At 43.0% G+C, this 16,378-nt stretch overlaps 1 protein-coding gene across 4 annotated transcripts in view; it reads left to right on the top strand.

Moving 5' to 3' along the window:
- Cdkl3 (cyclin dependent kinase like 3) overlaps window positions 1-16,378 on the top strand; it is an 84,307-nt gene that overhangs the window by 14,181 nt on the left and 53,748 nt on the right. For 2 of the 4 annotated variants that reach the window (XM_051167435.1, XM_051167434.1), the window contains exons 4-12: window positions 831-1,009; window positions 2,062-2,174; window positions 6,032-6,171; window positions 7,323-7,411; window positions 8,169-8,310; window positions 8,415-8,743; window positions 11,220-11,313; window positions 14,038-14,197; window positions 15,201-15,298. In XM_051167435.1, coding sequence (XP_051023392.1) covers window positions 831-1,009; window positions 2,062-2,174; window positions 6,032-6,171; window positions 7,323-7,411; window positions 8,169-8,310; window positions 8,415-8,743; window positions 11,220-11,313; window positions 14,038-14,197; window positions 15,201-15,298 — 1,344 coding nt within the window. Of the gene's footprint in view, window positions 1-830; window positions 1,010-2,061; window positions 2,175-6,031; window positions 6,172-7,322; window positions 7,412-8,168; window positions 8,311-8,414; window positions 8,744-11,219; window positions 11,314-14,037; window positions 14,198-15,200; window positions 15,299-16,378 lie in introns of those variants that run through there. The other 2 variants (XR_007833054.1, XM_051167436.1) reach the window with 2 other exon arrangements.

Genomic DNA, 16,378 nt, shown 5'->3' on the forward strand with positions numbered 1-16,378 from the left:
GTAGGAAGTTGGTGAGTCTAATTTAGTCATTCCATGGTGAATTTTTGTTTTTGTTTTAGTTTTGTTTGTTTGAGATGGGATCTCTTTATTTAGTTTTGGCTGTCTTGGAATTCACATGAGAAACACATGAGTTGTGGTTTTCAGAACCAAGTGATGAAATAAATGGTCCATGGAGAGAGACAGAGCTGAGGGTGGTCATGTGCCTGCGATCCCGTAAGACCAGGAGTGTGAAGTTCTCCTTGCCAGCAGAGTGAGTTGAAAGCTAGACTGGACTACATGAGAGCCTGTCTGAAAAAAACCAAAACAACAGAAAACCAGAGAGAGAAACAGTGATTGGGTGGGGGAGAAGTGGGGAGCATGATAGAAACAGTGATTGGGTGGGGGAGAAGTGGGGAGCATGATAGAAACAGCGGTTGGGCCGGAGAGAAGTAGGGAACATATTTTTGAGAAGAAGACGATCCTACTTTTAAGGGACAGAGAAAGGAACTGGGGGCAGTTTAACACAACACGGGAAGCAGGGGACAGGTTCATACACGGCATTCTTCAAGAGGGTTGGCTGCGAAGGCAGTGGTACCAACTGGGTCAAAGGAAAGTTGAACGTCCCCCCACTAAGTCCCTTTTATCTTAGAGTGTGATTACGCAGGGTTGCGCTGTGCCCGTTCTGGCTTCCTTTCATTTTGAAGTGACCTGTGGGGAATATGGACCTTTTTACCAGTGGTTAGGAAATGTCTTTACTGTCAGCTGTTTGAGTTAGAGTTTTCTCTGAAGCGTTTTGATCTTATAGAAAATGAAACCCCATCTTAACATATCAAATTTTGTTGTCTCTTTAGATTATCCATCGTGATATAAAGCCTGAAAATATTTTAGTCTCCCAGTCAGGAATTACAAAGCTATGTGATTTTGGATTCGCAAGGACACTAGCCGCTCCTGGAGATGTCTACACAGATTACGTGGCCACACGCTGGTACAGAGCTCCGGAACTGGTGTTGAAAGACACCTCTTATGGAAAGTATGTATCCTTTGGGGACCACCTGGCTTCTTCCAGGCGTGTCATTTTTCCTCTATTACTAACACTCCGCCCTGTGTGTCTGGCTTTGGTCAAAGAGGGACACCTTTAAAGGTACCTGGAAGACGCAATGGGTGCTATTGGTGACTGTGTTTGTGTTTACACTGGGGGGTCTAGTGTCCATGCTTGCTTTAATCTGTGCCACCCCTAGCAGTGCCGTCTCCTCCTCTAATGTTCTGCAAAGATTTTTTAAAAACTCTGTTTTATTTTTCTGTGGGAATGGGGCTCGTGACATGAGTGTGGAGATCAGAGAGCATGCAGGAGTCAGTTCTTTCCAACTGTGTGGGTCTCTGAGGCCGAGTTCAGCTTATTAGACTCAGTGGGCAGCTGCCTGTACCTATTGAGCCATCTCGTTGGCCTCTCCAAAGACTCTGGAATAATTTGCCATAATTGTATCCTGAAATATGATCTATTGAGTTTCCTGTTTGTTGAAAAAAGTCACACCTTCCTTATAAAGACTGAAAGTAATGGTTTCTTAAGATTGTGCTGTTTTTGGTGGCTCAAAAGGGATCATGGTCTCACAGTTAGCAAATATTCCACAGTGAAATGTTGTAAATATTACCACTTAAACATTATTCCCCCATGCCTCCCCACTACGCGCCCCGGGGTTCTGAGACAGGGTTTCACTATTTAGCTGTGGCTGGCTTGGAAGCCAATATATAGACTAAGCTGGCCTCAAAAACCACAGAGATCCATCTGTTTCTGCCTCACTGGTGCTGGGATTAAAGGCCTGTACCCCCACTTGTGGCTTTCCCCTCTTGGGGGCATATTAATCAAATAACATAATGACATATATTGGACATTTCCTTGTATGTACACACTGTGATCACGTTCATCTGCCCTAGTTTCTCTCCTCCTTCCCCACTTCTGCTGGCAACATTCTTATACTCTTTAGCTTTGAGCTCATGTAAAATGTTTTTAGACTAGTTATTATATGTATTTGTGCCTGACAAAGTAATTTACTCTGTTTCTTTTTCTTTGTTTGATTTTTCCAGGCCAGTAGACATCTGGGCATTGGGCTGTATGATCATTGAGATGGCCACTGGCAACCCCTACCTTCCTAGCAGTTCAGATTTGGATTTGCTCCACAAGATTGTTTTACAAGTAGGTAGGTATTGCTGCAGTGCGCATGTCTAAGTAGCCACTGCCAGGTCAGTTATGCTTGCTGCCCGTGTTTAGTGAAATGCCTTGCCTAGATGGGTGATGGCAGGTGCATGCCTGTGCTGATAAAGAAGGTAGAAATTCTGTTTTGACAAATAATATTTTCTTTGCAGGAACTCAAAGCCACATGTTAGTCATTGGTGCTAAGAAAAGTAGTACAGTGTGGTATTTGCCACTGAGGGAAATCTCCAGCCCCAGCAATAAGGCTTTTCTATAAGTTGTGTTGTCCTAGAACTAAAAGTTGGCCTCTATTGCACTTCTACACAAGCGCTTTTAATAATAAAGCTGAATCAGATGCTTTTATTTGTTTTGTTTTTTGAGACACGGTTTCTCCGTGTAGCCTTGGCCATCCTGGACTCACTTTGTAGACCAGGCTGGCCTCAAACTCACAGCGATCTGCCTGCCTCTGCTTCCCAGAGTGCTGAGATTGCAGGCATGCTCCACCACATCTGGCTGAGCCAGATGCTTTTTTAAAAGTATTGGATGCTGGCCAGTGGTGTAGCACACCTTTAATTCCAGCACTAGGGAAACAGAGGCAAGTGGATCTATGTGAGTTCAAGACCAGCGTAGTCTACAAAGGAAGTCAGGGAAAGCCAGGGCTATTACACAGAGAAACCCTGTCTCAAGACAAACAAACAAAACCCCCAAAAGTAAGTATTGCAGATAGAAAATTAGTTATTTGCTCAGGTCTTTTTTTCTTTTTCTTTTTTAGTATTCAACACAGTGTTTCTCTGTGTAGCCCTGGCTGTCCTGGACTCACTTTGTAGACCAGGCTGCCTCAAACTCACAGAGATCTGCCTGCCTCTGCCTTGAGTGCTGGGACTAAAGGTATATCACTATGCCTGGGAAATTTCCTTCCTTCCTTTTTTACTTCCTTCCTTTCTTTATTTCTTTCTCTTTAAAGATTTATTTATTATGTAGACAATGTTCTGCCCACATGTGTGCCTGGCTGCCAGAAGAGGGCACCAGATCTCATTATAGATGATTATGAGAGAATTGCTTGGAATTGAACTCAGGACCTCTCGAAGAGCACCTGGTGCTCCTAACCTCTGAGCCATTGCTCTAGCCCCAACTGTTTTCTTTCTTTTTCTTTTTTTCTTTTCTTTTTATTTTTTATTTTTTATTTTTTGAGACAAGGTCTTTTTGTGTTAGCCTTGGTTGTCCTGGACTTACTTTGTAGACCAGGCTGCCCTTGAACTCACACCGATCCACCTGCCTCTGCCTCCCAAGTGCTGGGATTAAAGGCATGTGCCACCATGCCCAGCTTTCCTACCATTTTCTTTTTAAGAGAAGATCTATTTCGTTGTAATTATGTGTATGTATCTGTGTGTGGGTATGTGCATTTAAGTGCTGGTGTCCACAGAGACCAGAGGCATTGGATCCCCTGGTGCTGGAGTTACAGGCAGTCAACTGTAAACCACCAGAATCAAACTGTAAACTGTAAACTGGGGTCCTCTGGAAGAGCAGGGAGTGCCCTTCACCCGGAGCCATCTTGTGTGATCCCTTAAATCACCTTCTTTATTAACAACCAACGAAGACCCACAGCAGGAAACCAGGTAGCTATATAACTTATTCAGTAGTATAGATGATGAAAAGTAAGATTTTTTTTGAAAAGTATGATTTTAAAAGTACAATAGATAAGACTTTAATTATCTTAGAGTCTGTTTTAACTACCATCTTAGATGCTTTTCTTGTTCTATGATAAAATGCCTGATAAAGCAACTTAAGGGAAGTCAGGCTTATTTTTGGCTCACAGCCCGGATTACAGTCCCTCAGAGAGTGCAAGTCACAGAAGCAAGAGCTTGAGGGCCTCACTACATCACACCCACAGTCTGGAACAGAGAGTAACAGATACGGTCAGTTGCTGGGCTCTCTCCCTCTGTTCTCTTCCTCCATGTCTGCAGTCCTGGAGCCAGCGCGGAGTCATGCCACCCACTGTAGGAGGTCAATTAATGCAATCAGGGTAATTCCTCAGGGCATGCCCGGGGGCCTATCTCCCAGTGGTTGACAATTAACACTGATTACCACAACTACCTAAACATTTTGCTTTTTAGCCTTGCACATGGCTAAATCTGAAGGAGGTTGAGGAGCCCAGGTGTGCTGGGGGAACCCTTCCTAATTGCAGGATCCTTAGGAAGAGGGTAGTGCGAACAGTCATTAAAGCTGTAAAACCTGGATTAACATGGATTGAAGATGATTAAGATTAATAAAAGTCAGACAGAGCCTTGAAGCATGACACTTTATGTGCCTTTTAAAAAAGGTTTATTTTAACGTACATGTATTGGTATTTTGTCTGTGTGCCACAAGTGCACCTTCCAGAAGAGGGTGTCAAAGCTCCTGGCAATGGAGCTACACATGGCTGTGAGTCATCATGTAGGTGCGGGGAATTGAACCTGGGTCCTCTGCAAGAACAGCAAGTGCTCTTAACCCCTGAACCATCTCTTTAGCCCTTCATGTGTCTTTTAAAATTCCTGTTCTGAGACTGTTAGAAGAGAGCTGGGAAGTAATGACATGAACTAACTCTCTCTCTTTTGGTTTTTCGAGACAGGGTTTCTCTGTGTAGCCTTGCCTGTCCTGGACTCACTTTGTGGACCAGGCTGACCTCAACTCACAGTGATCTACCTGCCTCTGCCTCCCGAGTGCTGGGATTACAGGCGTGCGCCACCGCGCCCGGCATGTACCCTCTTATTTTACAGAGGAGACCAAGCATAAATGATGGAGTGGTGTGCTTCCTGGTGCTGTCAGTCAGCTCCGCTGTATTCCCACTTCTCTGTACTCTGTGGCTGCTGTCTGTACCAGCCATTCTCAGCCTCTGGGTCAGGACCCTTTTGGGGACCACATATCAGATATTTACATTAAAATGGATAACAGTGGCAAAATTACAGCTATGAAGTAACAAATAATTTTATAGTTGGGGGTCGCCAACCATGAACTGTATTAAAGGGTTGCAGCATTAGGAAAGTTGAGAACCACTGGACTATACAGTACTTTGGTTTCTGATTTACTTTACTGGTTTTAGCTGTTTTGAGTAAGGCTTTGGGCTGTAAAGCTGATGACCACTTGACAGTTAAACCATTAGGATACCAATAAAGCCGGGCGTGGTGGTACATGCCTGTAATCCCAGCACTTGGGAAGCAGAGGCAGGAGGATCACTGTGAGTTCAAGGCCAGCCTGGTCTACAAAGTTAAGTCCAGGACAGCCAGGGCTACACAGAGAAACCCTGTCTCGAAAAACAAACAAACAAACAAAGATACCAATAAAGAAATGTGTCAAAGCCTGGTGTGGTGGCACACACCTTTAATCCCAGCATTCAGGGAGGCAGAGGCAGGCGGATCTCTGTGAGTTCAAGGCCAGCCTGGTCTACAAAGCAAGTCTAGAACAGCCAAGGCTACACAGAGAAACCTTGTCTCAAAACAACAAAACAAAAGAACTGTGTCAAGTGTTAGTGTTTTTGCTGGTAATTATATATTGTGTCCTGGAGTTTAGGGGGGAAAGGACCCATATGCTTGTATGTATTTTGCTGCCAGTCAGCAGTTTACTGGAGGAAACCTCATTTTTAAAACTTACAATTTTGTATGGAACTGGAGACTAACCTAGGGCTTCATACCTGCTAGACTAGCACTCTACTGCAGAGCTGTATCCCTAGCCTAGAATCTATTTTTTATGACATATTTAGATATTTTCTTCTCGCTGTAAAATAAAAGCCAGTGCTCGTCCTTGTCTCCACATTCATAGCTGAGAGCAGATCCCACGGGATTTCTACTGAGTGCAGTTTCATGACGCAGGCACTTCTTCTCGTTTTAGGCAACCTGACCCCGCACCTGCACAATATCTTTTCCAAGAGCCCCATTTTTGCTGGGGTGGTTCTTCCTCAAGTTCAACACCCAAAAAATGCAAGAAAGAAGTACCCGAAGCTCAACGGATTGCTGGCAGATATAGTTCATGTATGTTAAGACATTAAGGATGGCTGAGAACTTGCAGATAACATGGGGTCTTTTCTTTTCCTTGGTGTTAGAGACGGAACCCATAGGTGGGCACAGACATACATGCAAGCAAAACGGCTATACACCTAAGTCTAAAAGTAAAAAAATTTAAAAGAGCTGTATATTAGAAACGAGGGCTTCCCTATGGCCATACAACCCTCATCCCATTTGGCAGATCACCTCTCATGCTTCAGATCTGCACAATACAAATTATTACCCATGCACTTTCCCACCACACAGGGCTGACAGAAGGAGCGAAACGAGCCATGTTATCTCTGCTAACCCAGTGCAACTTTATACTTTTATTATAATTTGTGCATGAGACCGATGCTAGGAATTGAACTGGAGCCTTGCATAAGCTGGCACTCTACCTCTAAACTGTACCCTCAAGTCCCAAATTTCTGCTAATTACAGCAGAATCAGGATGATTTTATTTGGGCTAGAATCATGCAACTTTTTAAAAAAGCATACAACTTTTAACCTGTAATAAAAGTTTCACTGGCTGGTGAGATGGCAGCTGGTAGAGGCACTTTTCTGCAGGCTATGGGCCTGAATTCAGTCCCCAGATTCTACAAGGTGGCAAGAGAGAACCCATACCAGAGTTGTTCTCTGGCCTCTCCATGTGCCTGTGGCATGCGCTTGCCAACATTCACAAAAATAATAGCTTTTAAGAGTTGCAAGAGTAGTGCCAGGTGTGGTGGCACATGCCTTTAATCCCAGCACTCTGGTAGGCAGAGGTCAGCCTGGTCTATAAAGCAAGTCCAGAACAGCTAGGACTACACAGAGAAAACCAAAAAAAAAAAAAAAAAAAAAAAAAAAAAAAAAAAGTACAAGGGGCCAGGCAGAGGCAGGTAGATCACTGTGAGTTCAAGGCCAGCTTGGTCTACAAAATGAGTCCAGGACAGCCAGGGCTACATGGAGAAACTGTTCAGAAAGAAAAAAATAGTTGCAAGGGTAAATTTCATAGGTAACTAAATGGTCAGAATGTACTGTTAGAAATATGCCTGTTAATAGCCTCTGTTATCTCTGTGTAATTACTTTGTCATGTGTCAAATGCATTTTAGAGACACAGCCCAAAGTGCATCTTTTACTAGACTTTTTTTCTTTTCTAGGCTTGTTTACAAATTGATCCTGCTGAGAGGATATCGTCTACTGATCTTCTGCATCACGATTACTTTACTAGAGACGGATTTATTGAGAAGTGAGCACGTGTGGTCTCCATAGTGTTTTGTCTCAGGGGACTTGCTAGAAGGGGACCCACTAGATAGGATAGTGTTACAAACCAAAAATATTCAACTCAGCAGAAACCTAACGGAGTTACTGTGTCAGGTATTAATCAGGTACATGGTAGGCTAGCATGTGACATGGGGGAAAGATGATTTTTCTGTTTATAGGCTGGGCCCAGCACTTAGTGCACCTTTTTAAAAATTTCATTTTATTTTATTTACCTTGGTGTTCTGCCTCTATGTATGTCTGTGTGAAGATGTCAGATCCCCTGGAACTGGAATTAAAGACAGTTGTGAACTGCCATGTGGGTGCAGGGATTTGAATCTGGCCCCTTCGGAAGAACAGCCAGTACTCTTAACTGCTGAGCCATCTCTCCAACCCTAGGGGGAAGATTTAATGCAAAAAAAAAAAAAAAAAAAAAAATTAAATAGCACCATCTCTTTGTATCAGTTATAATTATGTCATTTTTTATTTTTATTTTATTTATTTATTTTGGTTTTTTTTTTTTGAGACAGATTCTCTGTGTATCCTTGGCCATCCTGGACTCACTTTGTAGACCAGATTGGCCTCAAACTCACAGCGATCCACCTGCCTCTACCTCCCGAGTGCTGGGATTAAAGACGTGCGCCACCACTGCCCAGCTATATGTCATTTTTAATGCTTGACTTAATGATTCTATTAAGATAAACCATATAGAAAAGATCATTGGTTAATATTGCTTCATTCATCAGATTCTTACCAGAGCTGAGAGCTAAATTATTACAAGAAGCAAAGATTAATTCCTTCATAAAGCCAAGAGAGAATTTTAAAGAGAATGAACCTGTGAAAGATGAGGGAAAACCGGTTTTCACCAACACGCTGCTTTATGGAAAGGTGAGCTCCTCCTTGCTTTCGGGTGCCGCCTGTGCAGCGTCGCCAGTTAGGTCTAATGACAACAGATGTCCCCATGACTCAGATTCTCAACCTACCTATTCCAGGAAGTGGACAAAGACAAAAGATCCAAGGATATCAAAGTCAGAGTTATTAAAGTCAAAGGAGGGAAAGGAGATGTCTCAGATCTGAAAAAGACAGAGTGTGGCGGGGAGTGCCATCAGCAGGGTGCAGCGGATAACACACATGCCTTGCCTCAGGATAGAAAGCCTTCTGTTGCTGAACTGCCAAACCCTGCCAATCCCAGCACGTACTCTGATGGTGCCAAAGAAGACCCACAAGCTGGAGGTTGTATGATAATGCCACCCATCAACCTGACAAGCAGTAATCTGATGACTGCAAACCTCAATTCAAACCTTTCCCACCCCAATTCAAGGTGAGCTGGAGGGAGAGGAGGCCGAAGAGAAGCACTCTTCTGTACGGTGGCATTGCAGAGTTACTTAGAGTGTCAGTGTGGATTTGGAAAAGATCTGTTGAAATTACAATTATGTAGCAAGGCGTTCACTGAGGAGTTTTTGCAATGTTATATGAGAAGTTTTTTCTTAGCTGTATGAGCGTTTATTTATTTATTTGAGACAAATTGCCACAGTGCTCAAGACTAGCCTGGAACTTGCTTTGTAACCCAAGCTGGCCTCCTACACATGGGCCTCAGCCTCAGCCTCCTCAGTGATGGGATCCTAGAATGTGGCCCACCACGACCAGCTTAGCTGCTTCATTGTTCCCTGGTATCTTTAGGATAACTTTAAATTATTTATTTTATGCCTGTTTGTGTCTCTAAGTGTATGTATATGTAACACCACCTTCCTTTGGTGTCTCTGAAGGTCATAGGGCATCAGATCTCCTGAAGCTGGAGTCACAGGCAGTTGTGAGCCACCCTGTGTGGGTGCTGGGAAACTGAACCCAGGTCCTCTGCATGGGCAGTACTCACTCTCATATCTTTTTTTAAAAAAAGATTTATTACATATTATATATATATATTGCTCTGTTTGCACATACACCTTCATGCCAGAAGAGGGTAACAGATCTCATTATAGGTGGTTGTGAGCCACCATGTGGTTTCTGGAGATTGAACTCAGGACCTTTGGAAGAGCAAGCAGTGCTCTTAACCTCCCAGCCATCTTTCCAGCTCCCTGAAATATCTTTTTAAAAGAAAAATATTTTCTATTTGAAGAGGAAAAGGGTGATTTGACTTAAGCTTTGGCATCATGTGCCTTGATGTGTTAGTCTACTTAGTATTGCTATGACACAATAACTGAGACATAGGACACTTTATAAAGAAAAGAGGGTTGTGTGGTTTGTGGTAATAGTGGCTGCAGAGTCCAGCAGCATGGTGCCACTGCTCTGGCAAAGGCTTCTTGTGTCACAGCATACCAGAGGAGGAGGCAAAAAACTGACCACATGTAGAAATAACATGTGTGCCAACAAGGAAGAGAGATTTCATGGATGGTGCCAGCGTCCTTTATAAAGACCCTCTTTTATGGAGCATCCCTCAAGTGCAAGAATGCCTCCTAAGGAAGAAGTTATCTTGAGATTTAGTGACCTCCTTTCTGAGAGTTCTCGCCACTTACAAGCTCCACCCCGCTCAACACTGCCCACAGGGAACAAGCTTTCAGTGTATGGAGCATCGGAGGATGAACTGTATCTAACCTTAGTGCTCAGTACTATAAAGTAAGCTTTATTTCTACCTCATAGCAGATTTTCTCAATGGAGAAAGAATAGCCCAAAATTAGTCCTTTGTAGCACATAGCCTTTCAGTAGTAAAGACGCTGATAGGAAATGGTATATTGGGCCAGTTTTAGGTTCAGCCTCTGCTGCAGAGAGAGAGGCTGATAGTGCGTCTGCTGGGCACTGGTGATGGATAGTGAAGACAAGAGGTCTGTTTGCAAACTTAGCTGGGAAGGTCCACTGGCTCAACCAGATGCTGGCAGAGTGCGTAGGCTACAGGTTGAGAGAATGAGTGGTCTGTAGATGTAGGCCAGTGGACATGTCTATGTAAGTCCAAAGGTGCATCAGGCCACAGGCTGCAGCAACCCAAGTCTTCTCAACGACACACTGCCAATAACCGTGGTTGTAAGCCTGTGTCAGACAGCAAGCCCCAAATTAGGAACTCAAAAGGTTAAGCAATCCAGGTTTAGAACAGATACGAGGGAGCAGTGCTTTCCTGACGTGCCTCACCAGCCATTAGCCATGCATTAGTGTCTTGTCCCTGCACTTATCAGAACTTCAGAACCAAGAATTGCTCTTTTTTTTTTTTAAGATTTATTTATTTATTTATTATACAGTGTTCTGGCTGCATATACCCCTGCATGCCAGAAGAAAGCATCAGATCACATTATAGATGGTTGTGAGCCACCCTGTGGTTGCTGGGAATTGAACTCAGGACCTCTGGAGGAGCAGTCAGTGCCCTTAACCTCTGAGCCATCTCTCCAACACCCCCAAGAATTGCTCTTTAACTCCCAGTGTTCTAACAGTACCATGGTATAAATCCTTTCCTTTTTCGTAAGCTAGGGTCTGGTTATGTTGCTCAGGCTCTCCTTAAATTAAAAATCCTCAATCAGCCGCTACAGTGCGAGCGTTATAGGTGTTTACAGCCCAGCCCACCTATTATAACTTATTTGTTGTTGTTTTTTTGTTTTTTGAGACAGGATTTCTCTGGGTAGCCTTGGTTCTCCTGGAACTCTCTTTGTAGACCAGGCTGGCCTCGAATTTACAGAGATCTACCTGCCTCTGCCTCCTGAGTGCTGGGATTAAAGGCATGTGCCACCACACCATGCAATTTATTTGTTCTTAAAGCTAAAACAAGGACAATTCTGGGAGGTTCTAATTATTTCTCATTTACTTTTAATTAATAGGTTATCTGAAAGAGCAAAAAAGAGACGTACTTCTTCACAAACTATTGGACAAACTTTGTCTAATAGCAGACAAGAGGACACAGGTCCCACACAAGTAAGGCAAGATACTAATCATTAAAATGTGGAGTCTTGGGCTGGGGAAGTGTCTGTCAGTGAAGTGCTAGGTGAGCAAGCATGAGGGCCAGATTTGGATCCACAGCACCATATGAAATGCTGGGCACAGTTGCACATGCCTGTGGTCCTAACACGGGGAGTCAGGGATGAGGGTCCTCAGGGCTTTGCTGCATCCCAGTCTAGCTCAGGTGGAATTAGAAACCCTGTCATCAAAAAAGGTAGAACACTATCCAGAAAGATACCCAATGTAACCTCATGCTTCCACACTCATGTGCATGTATACCCTCACATGCATGTGCAACACATACAAGAACATGAACACACATACTGGAAATGAATAAGCTAATTAATTACTAAAATGGGACCTCTTTAAACATTATCTACCTTTTTCTCTTAAGTTCTCCCATTAAAAAATTCCCTCCCAGGCCCAGGGGTCCTGCTCACTAAGGCACCAGCCAAGGACAATACAGGCAGTAAACTTTAAACCCCTACCCAGATCTAGCCAATGGTCAGAACATTCTCCACATTTGAGTGGAGAGTGGGATATGACTTTCTCACGTACTCTGGTGCCTCACATTTGACCATGTCCCCTGGAGGGGGAGACCTGGTGGCACTCAGAGGAAGGACAGCAGGTTACCGAGAAGAGACTTGATACCCTATGAGCATATACAGGGGGAGGTAATCCCCCTCAGGAACAGTCATAGGGGAGGGGAATAAGGGGAAAATGGGAGGGAGGGAAAAATGGGAGGATACAAGGGATAGGATAACCATTGAGATGTAACAAGAATAAATTAATAAAAAAAAAAATAACCATGAGGACAAATGAAAAAAAAAAAATTCCCTCCCAGGGCTAGAGAGATGAGATGACTCACCAGCTAACAGCACTGGCTGCTCTTCCAAAGGACCTGGGTTCAATTCCCAGCACCCACATGGCAGCTCACAACTGTCTGTAATTCTGGTTCCAGAGGACCTGGCACTCTCACATAGACATGCATGCAGGCAAAACACCAATGCACATAAAATAAACAAATCTTAAACAAAAATCCTTCCCTTCTACCCTTTCTCTCCCTTCTTCCCTATCTTTCTTTTCCTGTGCTGGGACAAGTCCAAGGCTTTGCACGTGCTAAGCAAATGCACCAAGAATCATTGCATAAGCCCCTCTTAGCTTTCTTTCTTTCTTTTTTTTCCTCTTAGCTTTCATAATAGCATCAAATGAGATAAAATATTTTGGTGTAATGCTAACCAAACAAGTAAAAGGCTTGTATGGTGAAAACTTGAAGTCGTTGAAGAGGGAAAACAGATCATCATTTCCCTCATGCTTTGTGCTTTTGGTTTGCCTTGTTAGCTTTCTATTTTTTTATTTCCTTTGGATTTATTTTATTTTATATGTGATTACCTACTGGTGCCCGTGGAGACCATAAGAAGTCATTAGTTCCCCTGGAGCTAGAGTTATGCCTGGCTGTGTGCCATGATATAGGTGCTAAGAACTGAACCCAGCTACTCTGCGAGAGCAACAGCTGCCCTTAACCACCGAGCTGTCTGTGGAGCCCCTGCCTTCCTTCTTGCCTTCCTTCCTTCCTTCCTTCCTTTCTGCTTGCCTACCTTCCTTCCCTCCTGCATGCCTGCCTTCCTTCCTGCTTGCCTACCTTCCTTCCTTCCTGCCTGCCTGCCTTCCTTCCTGCCTGCCTTCCTTCCTTCCTGCCTTCCTTCCTTTCTTCCTTTCTCTCAGCCCCTTATTTCTTTATCTTAAATTGTTTTCTAATGTGTGACTTCCACCTTTACAAATCACAAGACTTGTGTTTTTCTCTTCCAAAAATATCTTTATGGATCAAAACAGTTGCCAAATAGATATAGTTTCCTTGATCTAAAAATGCTAGCCATGTCTTTCTTTTTTGCTTATAATTTCTTTATATATCACAATAGATTTATTATATTCAAGGCAAAGCATTATTTATAATAACAAAATTGAAAACATCCAGGTGGGGGTGGCGCACACCTTTGATCCCAGCACTTAGGAGGCAGAGGCAGAAGGATCTCTATGAGTTTGAGGTCAGCCTGGTCTACAAACTGAGTTCCAGGACAGTCACAGCTGTTACACAGAGAAACATTGTTTTGCAAATAAAAACCAAACAAAAAACCCAAACCCCACAAAAAACCAAGTTAAGACGGGTTCTCAAAATCAAAAGCAGTAAATAGACTAAAAACCTCACTTGGAAAACTTCCTGGGAGTCTGACCTGCTTCCGAGTTAGTATCCAGTGTTGCCCTGTTGTTTGGTTAGTGTGTTTGTGTTTGCTTTTGTTTTCTTAGGGTCTCACTAGGGAACCTAGGTTGGCCTTGAACTAGAGATCCTTTTGACTGTCTCCCAAGTGCTGGGGACTATAGGCATGTCCACCATACTTTGTTCTGTTCTGCTTTTTAATTGTTTTTTAAAAATACTTACTTACTGTGTACACAGTGATCTGCCTGCATGTATGCCTGCACACCAGAAGAGGGCACTAGATCTCATTATAGATGGTTGTCAGTTACCATGTGGTTGCTGGGAATTGAACTCAAGACCTCTTAACCTCTGAGCCATCTCCCCAGCGCCCTGCTTCTTAATTATTAAGATAGTTACCATCGTCCAAATGGCCAGCACTTCTAAGCTTGAGATTCTACAGTTAGTTTCACACAGTTCTTCCTGCTAACTGGTACTTGTTTGTCTAGATCCAAGTGGAGAAAGTATTTAATGAGCGAACAAGTCAGAGTGACCAAATGGCAAGTGGGAACAAAAGAAAGCTGAATTTTTCCAGATGTGACAGGAAAGAATTCCATTTCCCTGAACTGCCGTTCACAGTACAGACAAAGGAGACAAAAGGAATGGAAGGTGTGTACCTTGTGGGGCCCAGCTCCGCAAAGCTGTGCAGATGACACATATAAGGGATAAGCTTTTTGTAAGATAACTTACACGTGATCTTTGTAAAAGCAGTCAGTTGCTTTGATAAGATTTTTTTTCTTCTGTAGTTAAGGGTCAGACTTCTGTATTTTGTTTAGTCAGGGTCTCACTATGTATGTATCTCTGGCTGCCCTGGAGCTTACTATGTAGACTAGGTTGGCCTGAACTTGCAAAGAGCCGCCTGTCTCTACCTTCTGAGAGACTGCAGGGACTAAAGGTGTATTCCACTATGCCCAGCAAAGGTCAGACTTAGTGGAAATAATTTTTTAGAAAGGTAAAGACAGCTCCCAAAGAGCAAATGTGTTATTAGCTTAATGTTGAGACCCTGGAGCAGAATTTGAGAAAGTGAATTTAGTTCAGAGTATGAGCTGGGGTAAATCACCTTCTCTGGTCATTTGCCCAAAAGTGTTAGAGATGCTTTGGGTATTCTGGGATTTGGGAGATTTTATAAACTTAGAACTTTAAGCTTTATCTTAAGGGCTGGTGAGATGACTTAGCAGGTAAATGCATTTGATGCTAAGCCTTGATGACCTGAGGCTTTGATCCCTTTGATCATGGGATTTACATTGTAGAAGATGACTGGCCCCACCCCAATAAACACATGAAAAAGTAAATAAATTATAATAAAATTAAGCAGATATTTATTTGAAAATGAAGTTTATTCATGTCAGCCTTTCCTTTCCTTGGAAAACAGAGACCTTGTAAAAATGTGACACAATAGCAAGGTGTCGAGTGTGAGCAACTTGATGGTCACTCAGTAAAAGCGGAAGGTGTGCCTTTCTGAAAGCACACCATACCCTAAAGCACACAGTTCCTCTGCAACTAACTTCAGAAGTGGGCTTAGTGGCCCCTGGAAAACTTGAAGGAAACTCCTTGAAGGAAAGTGTAGTTATAAGGCGGGGCCAACAAATTACTTTTTTTTTTCTTCCAAAAGTTAAACAGATAAAAGTGCTGAAGAGAGAATCAAAGAAAACAGATGCCCCTAAAATACCAACTCTACTTAGTGTGGACCCAGACCAAGAAAAACAAGAGGTAAACTTTTTATATTCTTTATAGAATGCTATTTTGTCTTTTACTCAGTGTTTAAATTTAGTTACTATTGGAAAGTTTTATAAAAATTAAAACTTATATAATCTTTAAACTCTAGAAGCAGGTCTGTTTTTATTTTATTTTATTTCTGTATTGTTTTTGGGCTTAAAAAAAAAAGATCTACCTATTTATTACATATACAGTATTTTGCCTGCCTGTGAGCCTGCATGCCAGAAGACAGCACCAGATCTCATTAGAGATGGTTGTGGTTTCTGGGAAGTGAACTCAGGACCTTTGGAAGAACAGAGAGTGCTCCCAACCTCTAAACTATGTCTCCAGCCCTGTTATTTGGATTTTTGATACAGGGTCTCACTATATAGCTCTGACTGTGCTGGGCCTCCCAGGTGCTTGTGTGACAGAGGCAGACGTTTCTGCCCCCCTGGCCCAGTGTTGAGATTGAAGATACATAACACCATACCCAGTTATTTATGTCTACATAACCAGCTACTAAAAGCTTCTAAGCATTAATTTTTGGAGTAGTAAACATGAGCTCTCATTTGATTTTTTTTTTTTCGAGAGGGTTTCTCTGTGTAGCCCTGGCTGTCCTGGACTCGCTTTGTAGACCAGGCTGGCCTCGAACTCAGAGAGATCCGCCTGCCTCTGCCTCTGCCTCCCGAGTGCTGTTATTAAAGGCGTGCACCCACCACCACCACCACCCCCAGTACCACCCCCTGCCTTATTTGAATTTTTAATGATTAGGATTCACAGCATCCAGGACAAAAAGTAGCCACGTCATGTTCATCCTCCAGCAGTGTTCAGATGATCCATGCCATGGGACAGGAAGTAGCTGACCGGCCTGCATACAGAACAGCCTTGTTTGCATTTGGCTTCTTCTCATCTATTTGCTTCCAGTTTACTGTCCATCACTGTTCCTTAAATGTTGTCCTGTTTTCAAAAATATCTACTGTTAGCTCTAACCCCACTTGAATTTTATACAGAAATCTTGTAGTCATCAATATCCATTTGAATGCCTTCTCTTTTATATACATATATATTTTATTTATTTTATGTATATGAGTGCCC

Source organism: Acomys russatus, chromosome 25 (assembly GCF_903995435.1).
Source record: "Acomys russatus chromosome 25, mAcoRus1.1, whole genome shotgun sequence".
Lineage (NCBI taxonomy): Eukaryota > Metazoa > Chordata > Mammalia > Rodentia > Muridae > Acomys > Acomys russatus.